At 41.8% G+C, this 13826-nt stretch overlaps 2 protein-coding genes across 5 annotated transcripts in view; both read right to left on the bottom strand.

The window, feature by feature from the left end:
- Positions 1 to 12015, bottom strand: part of LOC115428710 (major histocompatibility complex class I-related gene protein-like) — a 147365-nt gene extending 135350 nt beyond the window's left edge. The window contains exon 1 of the mRNA XM_030147893.1: positions 11873 to 12015. Within this exon, the coding sequence (XP_030003753.1) occupies positions 11873 to 11936 (64 nt within the window). The 5' untranslated portion in view covers positions 11937 to 12015. The remainder of the gene's footprint in view (positions 1 to 11872) is intronic.
- Positions 1 to 13826, bottom strand: part of LOC115428709 (major histocompatibility complex class I-related gene protein-like) — a 64016-nt gene that overhangs the window by 9652 nt on the left and 40538 nt on the right. The gene's annotated exons all lie outside the window — the stretch shown is intronic.

Here is a 13826-nt window from a genome sequence, read left to right as displayed (position 1 = left end):
CACCAAACTTTAGACCAAACATCTTCTAAAGCACCAGGTTCCTTCTAAACTTATCACATTTACATATATCAGTTACAAGTCTCACACATTCCATGTCCCAAGAGCTAGACTCTGCGTCCGGGGATCGGGTTGTCGGGCTCCCTGCCGTCGACTGCCACCCAATCCACATTGCACCCGGCCCCTACGATTCCCTCGGTGGGTGGTGAGTCCACTGGAGGGCGGGCCCACGTCGCTCCTTCGGGCTGGGCCCGGCCGGACCCCGTGGGCATAGGCCCGGCCACCAGGCGCTCGCATTCGAGCCCCAACCCCAGGCCTGGCTCCAGGGTGGGGCCCCAGCTGCACCATACCGGGTGACGTCACTTTCTTCTGATGTGTACTTTTCATAGGGGCTTCTGAACTGCTCTTAGTCTGAATCTCAATCTACGGTCAATCTACGCTCCTACCCTCACCTATGCTCATGAGCTTTGGGTCATGACCGAAAGGACAAGATCCCGGATACAAGCGGTCGAAATGAGTTTCCTCCGTCGGGTGGCTGGGCACACCCTTAGGGATAGGGGGAGGAGCTCAGTCACCAGGGAGGAGCTCGGAGTAGAGCTGCTGCTCCTCCGCGTCGAGAGGGGCCAGCTGAGGTGGCTCTGGCATCTGTTTCAGATCCTCCTGGACGCCTTCCTGGGGAGGTGTTCCGGGCATGTCCCACCGGGAGGAGACCTTGGGGAAGACCCAGGACACGTTGGAGAGACTATGTCTGTGGGCTGGCCTGGGAACGCCTCGGGGTCCCCCCGGAAGAGCTGGAGGAGGAGTCTGGGGAGAGGGAAGTCTGGGCATCCCTGCTTAGACTGTTACCCCCGTGACCCGGCCCCAGATAAGCGGTGGATAATGGATGGATGGATGGATGGATGGATGGATGGAAGTCTCACACATATTAGTTTAACTTTTTGATATAAACACTTCAATATTCCTCATTTTCAAGAAAAAAAGAAACAAATGCACTAAATCCTGTAGATTTCTGGCCTTTCCTTGGCTGCACCAGGTCCTCCTGTTGGACCACCTGCTGTGTTTGATCTGTGAATAATTATATGGACATCTAGTTATTTATCTATGTATGAATTTATGTATTTATTTATTTCCTGCTAAAGCCAAATCCAACGGTGTCTTCCCTGTGTCCTGCTGACATTCTACAGCTGAACCTGTTCTGTGTCCTCAGTCTGAATCTGAACTCACTCGAACAGATGAGCTGTCCTTTGTCTGTCCCATGTCTGTGTCTGTCTTCTCCTTGAATGTCCTCTACAAATGTCTCTTTTCTCTTCCTCCTGTCTGTCATTGTCTCCGTGGCGCTCTGTGCCCCCCCCATCACCTCTGTCTTCCTCATCCTCCATGTCAGACCCTCGCCGCTCCGTCTGTTTCTCCGTTCCTGTCTCTAAAGCTTCTTCTGTAGCTCCATCATATACTGAATTGTCAGACTCTGTCTCCATAATCATCTTTAAGGTTTTTGAAACTGCATGCGGTTCCTGCACAGTCTGCATTTCCTCATTCACAGTGACTGGCGCCGTATGCATTGCTATAAGTTACCGGTGATTCCAGTGCAAAAACTTTACACCCAGTCCTTCATTTTTCTGAAAAAGCTGCTTAATTGTTTGTTTTTGGACTAAGGAAAGTAATTCACATGATCCACAACAGCTTCAACGACAGTATAACAGTGAAAACATGGAGTGACGGAAAATCTCGTCATTGGCGAAGAAAGAGTTAATTTACTGGAACATATGTTCAGTTTTCAGAAAAAAGTAAATTTCCGGCAAAAACCGGAACACTTTCATCACTAGGATCTGGAAGTCCCACAGGATCTGGGCCTGTTTGTTCTCTGTCACCTTTGGGGGTGTCTCCCATCTGGACCCTGGGACCTCCAGTCGTGACTGGGTACAGATGGTCCTGTCCACTATGTCCTCTACCTGGTTATCTTATAACTGAACCATAACTGTAAATACAGACACTGTGTTCAATGTGTGGATCCTAGTGGTTTTTCTAATCCACACATGTAGTCCATGGGCCAGGCCAGGTAGTGGTCCCACCAAAGGGGGCAAAACCTTTGTGGTGCCTTTTTGTTAGCAGGACATATCTATGTGTATTAAAGCATGATAGCCTTTCCAAATGAGGAGCTTTGTCCTGATTCTATGGTAACTCTTTTTTTCCAAAAAATGTATCATTATGCTTAATGGCATATGGTGGTATTTCTGAACTCTTCCACCTTTTCCTGTAAAAATGCCAGTGGAACTGGTCCAAGATAAGGGTGTGACATTACATTCTGCTTCTACTTCTCAGATTTTATAAGAAGATGTTACAGTTGATTGTTTCTTTCAGAAAACAGACATTGTACATTCTCATTGTCTTCCCTCCCTTCTGTGTATTTAAGCCCTGTGTTTTCCCCTGTTCGTTGCCAGTTCGTATTTGCCTCCGTGCTTTACTTACCAGCGTTTTTTGGATCCTGTCTGTCTGTTTTTGACCCGGTTTGCCTTTCCTGACTCCTGCTTTTTGCCTAACCCTTGTCTGTGCCTCTGCCTCCAATGATTCTACGTGTGTTCGACCAATTCACCTGTTTTACTGGTATGTGAGCCAGCCTGTTCCCTATGTCCTTTTGCCTTTCCATCTGCCTGCCTGTGTATGACCTGGTTCTGCTACTGACTTCCCTCTGCTTTCCCCTAGTCGGACTCCCGACGTGTTCTACCGGTCCAGACTGGGTTTTCGTCTCCAGTCCGCTTCACTAACCCTGAGAAGAACCCAGGACTCTGTGTTCTCAAGATTCTGTTCATTATCACTATCAGAGAATTGTCAGTTAACTGCGTGTTTACTAAACACTGTCAACTTTTACGTCCGTCTCTGGGTCTTGCATGTGGGTTCAGTTTTTGTACTCAGACCGTCACAGGAGTTCTGGAGTGATCCCAACAAAGACAGCAGTTTAATAATGAAACAACTGCGAAGCAGAAAAGCAATGTACCATTTCATTTCATACATAAGAACACATGTTCTAGTGCCAATCCAGACCAGAAAAGAACACATCTGGTGTTCTGGTGTCTGTGCAGGTCTGGATGTTAGGGCCCAACTGAAAATGGACTCAGGGATGAGTGACACAGCACACAAGTGGGTACGCCTTAAATGTCTGATACGACTTTTGTCTCAGTTCCCAAATCAAATTTTCTCTCTATTTAACCTTTCTTAAATGATTTATCACCATTTATTGGGATTTTATCCTCTGTGATTTGCATTTTTTTTTCTGTGAAAATCAGGTATTTTCCTGTATTTGAAGACCCTGGTGCTGGAAGTACTGATATCACAAATAAAAGTCTGTTAAAAATATTTATTGGGTGGACTGAGCTAAACAAATACATCATGTTTATATGCTCAACTGGAATTGTCCAAAAATGTGACTTTGGTCCTTTTAGCACCAGAGTCTTCATTTATTTTAATTTGATTTAGTGTTTTATTCCGAACATGCAATGAAATTGAACATATATGCAACAAGCAAAACATAAATAATAATACAAATATCAACAGTTATAACAATCTTAGACAGAAGAACAGCACAACAGTTTCATTTACAACCCCGAAAAGGGGTGGGAAGAAGTGCAACTTATTTAATCCCACCCCCTCTCCAGAAAATATTATTAATAATAAATATTTATCTCCCTATTTCATGAATCATGTTCTTTAATCATCATGGAACTTGAGAAACAGTGTGTTTTTCAGTCCAGTCTGTCCTGAACTGAACCTAAACCCAGTGTGTCCATCCACTGGCACTGATCCAGTTGCATGGGTTTGACTGGAGAAGCAATGATGGAGAAGATGAAAGTGTTTCCACGGTAACTACGGAGCCTCTGAACGTCCAAATATGGTCATATCTGATGAGCATGAAAAGATGAAGAACTGTATTTGACACCAGTTATTGACATGTATTGATAGAATGAATGGATCAGTCAGTCTGGAACAGTTTAGATCAGCTGATGCTTTTGGTCACGTGTATATTTGGGTCTTTATGGGTTAATTATGCTCAGAATGAAACTGATCAACTATTATATACATTTGACATTTTCTCCTAACCTTAAGGACTTTCTGTCACATTCACTTTACCTCCTTATTTCACTGAACCTTAATTAAACTTCTGTTAGAGGACAGACTGTTCATCTACCAGACTGCTGTATGTGTACTGCTGCAGTCTGCACTTATCTACTGTCCAAACTGTTTATTTAGTTTAGATGGAACTCACATCTGTGATAAGAACAAAGAACTGGTCATGAATGTGGTGAATGTGTGTTGGTATTAACATTCCAAACATTCAAATGACCTTTTCTGACCTCTGCTTTAGTCCCTTACAGTGGGTTTATTCAATGGCTGAGAGCTGGGACTGAGCTGCTGCTGTGGAACGGCTATCAGAGCCAAATAGGATCTACAGATACAGGCCATTTCAAAATACATCACTACAACTGGCCCCCTTGGGTGGTACCAGCATCCCAAATATCTGGTCTTGGCCCATGGACTAATGTGGGTTTGTCATCAGTCTCAGTCTCATTCCAGGTTTGGTGTGGAACCCATCGTGTCCACTGGTGTTACATGTGGAACTGGAACATTTAAACACTAATAAATCATGAATGATTTTTCAACAACGATCATATTTCTCAAACACTCTGCCTTGAATAATTACTTTGATTCCCAAAATGCACCTGTGAGAGAATAAATCAGTGGTTTCCAACCTTTTTTTACTCCTGACCCCATTTTAACATCACAAATTTCTGATAACCCCAGACATTCAAAACAGAGACTTTTTTTTGGGTTAAAATTAATTTGTTTTTGATCCTGTAATAGTTTTCTCTCTTCTGTTTCAAATCCAGATTAATGTCAGAGGACATTTAGTCTGTATAATGTCTATTATTGTGGACATTTAGTCTGTATAATGTCTATTATTGTGGACATTTAGTCTGTATAATGTCTATTATTGTGGACAGAGGCAGTAAATCCAGGTGTAGATTAAAGGCTCAGGATCTGTCCAGTCAGTCCAGCTGGGATTTACATGGAGGACAATTAATACTGAACAAACAAGAACTGAAACTAGGAATTATGAAAGAGCTGCAGCATCTGAAACTGACCACAGAGAACATCTGACAGATAAACAGAACCACAGACAAACAGAACCACAAACAGAACCACAGACAAACAGAACCACACATAAACAGAACCATACATAAACAGAACCACACATAAACAGAACCACACATAAACAGAACCACACACAAACAGAACCACACATAAACAGAACCACAAACAGAACCACACATAAACAGAACCACACATAAACAGAACCACACACAAACAGAACCACACATAAACAGAACCACAAACAGAACCACACATAAACAGAACCACACACAAACAGAACCATACATAAACAGAACCACAGACAAACAGAACCACACATAAACAGAACCACAGACAAACAGAACCACACATAAACAGAACCACACATAAACAGAACCACACATAAACAGAACCACAGACAAACAGAACCACACATAAACAGAACCACACATAAACAGAACCACACATAAACAGAACCACACACAAACAGAACCACACATAAACAGAACCACAAACAGAACCACACATAAACAAAACCACACACAAACAGAACCACACATAAACAGAACCACAGACAAACAGAACCACACATAAACAGAACCACACATAAACAGAACCACACATAAACAGAACCATACATAAACAGAACCACACACAAACAGAACCACACACAAACAGAACCACAAACAGAACCATACATAAACAGAACCACACACAAACAGAACCACACACAAACAGAACCACAAACAGAACCACACACAAACAGAACCACACATAAACAGAACCACAAACAGAACCACACATAAACAGAACCACACACAAACAGAACCACACATAAACAGAACCACAAACAGAACCACACATAAACAGAACCACACACAAACAGAACCATACATAAACAGAACCACAGACAAACAGAACCACACATAAACAGAACCACAGACAAACAGAACCACACATAAACAGAACCACACATAAACAGAACCACACATAAACAGAACCACAGACAAACAGAACCACACATAAACAGAACCACAGACAAACAGAACCACACATAAACAGAACCATACATAAACAGAACCATACATAAACAGAACCACACATAAACAGAACCACAGACAAACAGAACCACACATAAACAGAACCACAAACAGAACCACACATAAACAGAACCACACATAAACAGAACCACATGTAAACAGAACCACATGTAAACAGAACCATACATAAACAGAACCATACATAAACAGAACCACAGACAAACAGAACCACACATAAACAGAACCACACATAAACAGAACCACACACAAACAGAACCACAGACAAACAGAACCACAGTGCTACAGTTTCACAACCACAGTTTGTCTGTGATGGACTGGGACTGGCTCTGTCAACACAACACAGATTTATATTAGCAAGTTTTTTTTTTTTTTTTTTTATCAACTACTGGAAATTTCAGGTGACCCCATTTGGATTCCAAGTGACCCCACGTGGGGTCCCAACCCCAAGGTTGAAAAACACTGGAATAAAGAGATTTTTTTTTTTTATTTATTTATTTTTTTAATAGTAACATGTAATTGTCGTGTCCTTTTGACTGTGTTACATGTGAATTTTTGTGTACAAAATAATGTAAAATAAAATATGTTTTATCTGAAAGATAGTTTCTCTTTCATCTCAGTAGATATTTATTTTTTTAACAGACCCAAAGTGTTTCCAAACCTGCTTCAGAACATTCGTCTACATCTGGGTTAAAGTTTTATCCTCTGTCCTGTTGTTAGAACCAGCTTCATAGAAACACCCACATGTAAATACTTTCATAATACCATTTGACACCCTGGAGTGTTAATATTTTTCATTTTCTCATTTTTTAAATTCATGAAGCGGAGCAAGGTTCTAATAGTTTTGGATTTTTCATTCTAGTTTAGTTTTATTTAGTTTTGACTTTTTTTCTCTAATTCAGTTCGTTTTAATTTGTTTTTAAAGCAGGTTTGATATTTTTTATTAGTTTTCATTTTTTTCTAAATGCTTAGTTGTAGTTCAGTTGTAGTTCAGTTGTAGTTCAGTTGTAGTTCAGTTGTAGTTCAGTTGTAGTTTAGTTGTAGTTCAGTTGTAGTTCAGTTGTAGTTCAGTGGTCTCTTTTCTCTTCTTCTCTGTGCTCCTATTCAAATCAATCCCAGACAGGACTCTGCTGCTTTAGTCTCCATGTTTCCAGGTAGAGTGGGGACCAGAAGACGACTGGAAACCACAAGTGAACACAAGTGACGGAGCAAAAAGTGTCGTATGGAGACAGCAGCTAAAATTGCTAGAGCGAAATAAATCGTTTTCGTATCAATCTGACATCGACAAAGATGAAAACGAAGGGAATTTTATCCATAATTTTTATCCATTTTAGTTAGTTTTGTAAACACATAATACAGTTTCAGTTAGTTATCTTTTTTTTTTTTTTTTGTTTATAGTTTTTATTTATTTCAGTTAACAAAAATGTTTTTTTCAATTCTAGTTGTCGTCATATCGTTAGTTTTTGTTCATGATAATAACCTTGCTGTGGAGCCTCATGTTTAGGGCCGTTCTACTGAATGGGTGCTATTTGCTTGTTATAACTCTTCCAAAATAAACTTCCTTTTTTATATGTTTTCAACACTGAATCTAATAACACACATATTTAACTATTCAAAATGTGTATTGGTCCACCTCAGGCAACTTTATTTCATTTTTTACAAGGTTTTAAGCAGAACATGATTGCATTTTTCACAGTCCTGTTACCAAAACTCCTGTGACATTTAAAAAGCACACGTAAAAGCTTGTCAACTAATTCCTTTGTTTTCCTCTCAACAAAGTGTTTATTTTAAAGAAATGGTTGGTTACATGTTAAAATAATTAATATTTGTGACTAAAAAATCACTATATATGCACGCAAGTTTTAATTTTCTTAAAACTGCAAAGTCATTTTTTCATTTTAAAGGAGACTCAAACCTCAAATTTATCAAATTTTTTATGATGCAATTCATTAAATACTTGGACAAAGAGTGGACCACATATAACTGAAAAATCCGGTGGTTTATCTTTATTTTTTAGAAAAAGTTATTTAGTAACAGGAATGAACATTGGGTAACAGGAATGAGTGTGTGTGTGTGTGTGTGTGTGTGTGTGTGTGTGTGTGTGTGTTAGGGTGGTCCAAAAATTGTTTTCAGATTCTCTGGATTCGAACCCTGCATTTGGTTCCATATGTGGCCAAATTACTTCGGTCCAAATTTTATGCAAATTCATTAATATTCAGAGGTGTCCCAGACAGGTGCAGATGTCTCTGTACACTCTAACAGAACTATCCAGATGAATAAGGCAGATTAGAAGAATCTGTCATTTTATTCTCCAAATCAAACTGACACTCACATAAAAATGTTCCTTAGAAAGTCCAACAACCACTGTTGGTTTATTGAAATGACCAAAAATGTTCCTGTGTTCTTTGACAACTTGTTGCCAGTACTGTTTGTGATCTGCATTTGTTGTTCGGCTCCAGTTGAAGTCTGGAATAAGCTCCGCCCCTCTGTCAGTGACATCATTGACAGCTTTAGTGGAATGCCCAGTTTTCTCCTCCTTCTGAAAGTCTGCATCATCAGCCCAGTCTACTGGAGGAACTGTTCAGAATGTTTGTGGCAGATCCAAAGGTTCAAACAAACGCATGGTGCTGGTGGAGACAAAAGCCCTGATCTGCTTCCCTTCACAATCTGATGGATGAAGGACATCCCAACGCTTTAGAGGAACCAAAGAACCTGCATTTAACATCATGGTGTCCACCATCAGCTGCTTCTGCTCTGGTGTCACACTGGAGTCACAGAATGGACCACAACCAGTTCTACACTCCAGTACCACAGATGTGGGTGGAGTTACTTCATCCATATATTTACTCCAGTTCCACAGATGTGGGTGGAGTTACTTCATCCATATATTTACTCCAGCTCCACAGATGTGGGTGGAGTTACTTCATCCATATATTTACTCCAGTACCACAGATGTGGGCGGAGTTACTTCATCCATATATTTACTCCAGTACCACAGATGTGGGCGGAGTTACTTCATCCATATATTTACTCCAGTACCACAGATGTGGGTGGAGTTACTTCATCCATATATTTACTCCAGTACCACAGATGTGGGCGGAGTTACTTCATCCATATATTTACTCCAGTACCACAGATGTGGGCGGAGTTACTTCATCCATATATTTACTCCAGTTCCACAGATGTGGGCGGAGTTACTTCATCCATATATTTACTCCAGTTCCACAGATGTGGGCGGAGTTACTTCATCCATATATTTACTCCAGTCCCACAGATGTGGGCGGAGTTACTTCATCCATATATTTACTCCAGTACCACAGATGTGGGCGGAGTTACTTCATCCATATATTTACTCCAGTTCCACAGATGTGGGCGGAGTTACTTCATCCATATATTTCCAGCTGAATCCCTCAGACTTTGGTTCTGATAGTTCTGCTCTTCTCTTACAGCTCGTCTGTGCTGAAAATGAACAATTAGTCCATTTCCAGGAAACTTCCAGCAACTTGTGCAACCTCTAAAACATCTGCTTTTTCTTCCAAATTATTTCCTAAATCCTCTTTTGAATGACAGAACCTAATGCAGGTTCTAATGGAGGTGATCTGAAACTGTATTTTTCATCATGATTGTTGGACCACCCTAGTGTGTGTGTGTGTGTGTGTGTGTGTGTGGTGTGTGTGTGTGTGTGTGTGTATGTGTGTGTGTGTGTGTGTGTGTGTGTGTGTATGTGTGTGTGTGTGTGTGTGTGTACGTGCACGTGTGTGTGCATGGCCATGTGTCCGTGTGTGTATGTGTGTTTTGTGTGTGTGAGTGTGTGTGTGAGTGTGTGTGTGTGTGTGTGTGTGTGTGTGTGTGTGTGTGTGTATGTGTGTTTTGTGTGTGTGAGTGTGTGTGTGAGTGTGTGTGTGTGTGTGTGTGTGTGTGTGCATGGTTGTTCATGCCTGTTGTGTGTTGCCAAACCTAGTGTTTAATCTAGAATTGCAGTAAACTTGTGTTTGTCGGCCCAGACTTCTTTCTCAGTGTCTCTGTGACCACCTGTGACTGGCCTCAGGAGTGGATGATCCACACAATGTCCTCAGACAGTTACCAAAGGATGTGTTCATGGACGCAGAGCCCAGCAGTGCACACAGCCAGGTTCAGCTGGAGCAGAGCCCATCTGACTTAAAGTGCTCATATTTGTCTGAACCCACTGTTCTTAGTCTGTGCTTCATTTCTTTGTGTATTTGGACACTAATAGTTCAGACAGTTTGAATTTGAACCCTTCAGCTGCTGCAAAACTAGCTTTAGATTCATTTGGGCAAAAAAAACAGTGGATTTCTACAACCTGTTTGAATTCCTGTTTAATCTGTTCCATCTATAACTAGTCCTGTCACCACATTTGCACATATAAGGTCCACTTCTAATGAACATTTCTTAGTGCCTGACTCTAGGTCCTTCCTATATTTATCTCGGTCCTTCTCTAAATCTCTCTCTCTCCTCTCTGGGTCAGCATTGCGCTGAGCACAATAGTGTCGCTGCTTTTCCGCTGCTTTAGTGGTGGATTGGCTCCATGTAACTATGGTATTACTGTTGTAAGACTGATCTGAAAGGTCAACAACTTCAGTCATTTCAACTGTAAAACTTTAAAATCAAGTGAATAGTATTATATTGAGTAACATTCACTAATAAATCAATAAACCAGAGGACACTACTCACTCCTGTTACTGTTACTCAGTCCTGTTACTCTTTATTTGAGTAACAGGACTGAAAGTAACAGGAATGAGTTTTTAGCACAGAATTGGCAAGTTCATGAAATCCAGCCACATGGCATTCATGGTCATAGCAGGAGGACACTGGGCACATTCTTGTGATTTGGAAAAAATATGTATTTTTAAGATAAACAAATAACATCTAAGAAATAATTTAGGTAACAGGACTGAGCGTTGAGATTAACCTTCTCAGTTACAGTTACAATATCATCAAATATACAGAAAATGAAAGAACTTAGTTTGGATCTTCCCATGGCCTTCAGAAAATCCAGCTGATGTCACTTCCTGCTGAACATGGGATTTGTGGAATATTCCACATTTTTCAGAGGGGAGAATGTGTTAGAGTAACAGGACTGAATGGGAACCCAGGGACACGACTAAAATGTATATTTTCACAAAAATATTATGGATTTCTCATGAAAAAATGTATTTAAAGCCTAGATGGAATATGGAGTCACACAACAATGAAGAAAAAAAAAAACACATTTCTGAAGTATTTTAATCATTCTATTTCATGGTAAAGTGTAGCATTAGAGAAAGGGGACAGGCAACAAATGCTATTTTTCAGTGTTCTAGGTAGTTTTTATGAATGTTTTCAATTAAATATTTTAAATTTGCAATTAGGTCAATGTGCAGGACACTTTGCCTAATAGTCAAATGTATTTTAGAGTTGATTTTCATGCACATTTATACATATAATGTCCTGAGGATGGAAATGGCACCCATTCAGTGGAATGGCCCTTTAACATTCCTGAACTTACTGAGGATGTGAAAACACCCTTGAACCGTTGTTTATGACAGATGTGACCTGTAAGAGTGGAACCTTTCACCAAGATTATAAAAGCATCAGAAAACAGGACACACACACACACACACACACACACACAACAGTCGGTTTAGTTTCGATTTCACTCAGACTTTTCCATCTGTTCAAAGGTTCAGACTCACCTCTGTTCTCTGCGTCTCCTGTCGCCAAAACAAACAAAACGACCAAAACTACAGTTAAAATCATCTTGGTGGTGAAGTTCTTCCTCCTGCAGCCTGTTCCAGAAGCTTCCACACACTCTGCTTCAGGTTCAACTCTGCTTTAACTTCACAAACTCTGAACTTCCGCTTCAACGCACTGACTGTGCACGTGCACCCCGAGATAGGCGCGTGCACGAACCACAACAACAAGTCATCACAGATGGAGACTGAGTGAAGGTAAACCCCCCCACCCCACACACCCACACCCCCACCCAACGAAAAACCTGTGGGTAAATAGTGTCATTCATTTGTGCTGTTATGGTTTTATAGATATTACAAGATTTATTTTAGGCCGATGATGTCACACAGCCCCCCCCCACACACACACACACACACACTTCCTGTAAACTGAGCGGAAATGGTTGCATGTGTTTGTGCCGTTAACATTTTCGTTCGTGCTGATTACATCACACAGCCCCCCCCCCCCCCCCCCCCACACACACACACACACACACACACAGTAAGCTGTCAGACTCATTTTTGTGCAGGTTCCACATTCAGCCCAGTTGAATCTGAAGTGGACCAGACCAGTCCAATAACAGCATCATAGCCAATAAATAATGACAACTGACAATTGTTTTACAGCAAAAATTGACATTCAATTCTGCCAATAGTTACATTTACAAACTATCCAAACAAAAAGGATGTGACTAACCTGAAAAAAATGGAATTTGTAAAGAAATATAAGGACAGTTTTATCAATATTCTGCCTCGACTTTATCATTTCTACAAATGCATTACAGAGCAGATCTACAAAGACACAAAACATTTAGGAACAGGCAGAATACTGTTAAAATTGCACTGAATTTTCTTTAGACATTTCAGGTTGTTCATATTTGTTCAGGTTATTCACATTTTAGTGTTAAAGGATAGTTTGTTAATGTAAATATTTTCATAATTTATCTAATTTATTTATCTATCTATCTGCCTCTGCGCATGCGTGGCATCTGTCAAACCGCCGGTGGATCTACTCTTAGAAGTACAGCCTTTTAACTACTTATTTCTTGCCTTTCAACACTTACTCACTTGAACCCAACCTCTTAATCGTGTCTTTTTAACTTGACACCATCAGCCCAAACCTCCACCAGTGCAGGTCAGTACTGTCAGTGGATCCTTACCTGTGGCTGTCACCCACCACTTCCCCCACTCTGCCCCTGGTATCTGCTGTTTCCACCATGGTGTCATCCTCATCACCTGGAGATAGTCCTCTCGTCCAAGCCAACCAAACCCTGGTAAAGGCTTACCAAACGATCGTGGATCTCAAAGAGGAAATCCTGCGCCTCTCCGCAGAACTAGCGCAGAAAAATGCCCAGCTCTGTGGTTTCTCCAGCCGCCTTCCCACACTGTCCAGTCTGTTCCTGAGCCCACAGAAGCCCAAAGCCTCCTGTGATGATACGGTGTTATGGGATCCTTCCTCTGCCTGTCCTCGTCCCCCGTGTTCTACACCCTGGTCTGAAGTGGTGATTCGTGGTCGCAAAAAGAACACGAGCAAAGACTCACCACCTCCGACCATCAGCACATCAAACCGCTTCGCCGTCCTGTCCGTGGAGGACGCTCCGGCTCCCCCCGCCACAGCTGGTGTGCCCCCCATCCCACCTGGCTCTGTCCAGGAACCGGCTCCTGCTGCCACCGTGGCTGCCACCGAGCTGATTACCGGCGACGGTCCTAAAGCCGGTCCTCCTGTGAAGCCTTCAAACCAGGGTCCCCGCTCCTCGGCCCGGCGCCGCCTCCTCCGAGAGGCCGTCCGCCGTCACTCCGACGGTCCACCCGTGGAATGTCCACCTAGAGAGACCAGGAACCCTTCACCTTCAACACCGTCTCCTCGACCACTTTTCCCTCCGACCACCGCTATCCTCGGGGACTCCATCATCCGTCA

Source organism: Sphaeramia orbicularis, chromosome 11 (assembly GCF_902148855.1).
Source record: "Sphaeramia orbicularis chromosome 11, fSphaOr1.1, whole genome shotgun sequence".
Taxonomy (NCBI): domain Eukaryota; kingdom Metazoa; phylum Chordata; class Actinopteri; order Kurtiformes; family Apogonidae; genus Sphaeramia; species Sphaeramia orbicularis.
The sequence above is the reverse complement of the archived record's forward strand: the minus strand, read 5'-3'. Positions and strand labels throughout refer to the sequence as shown.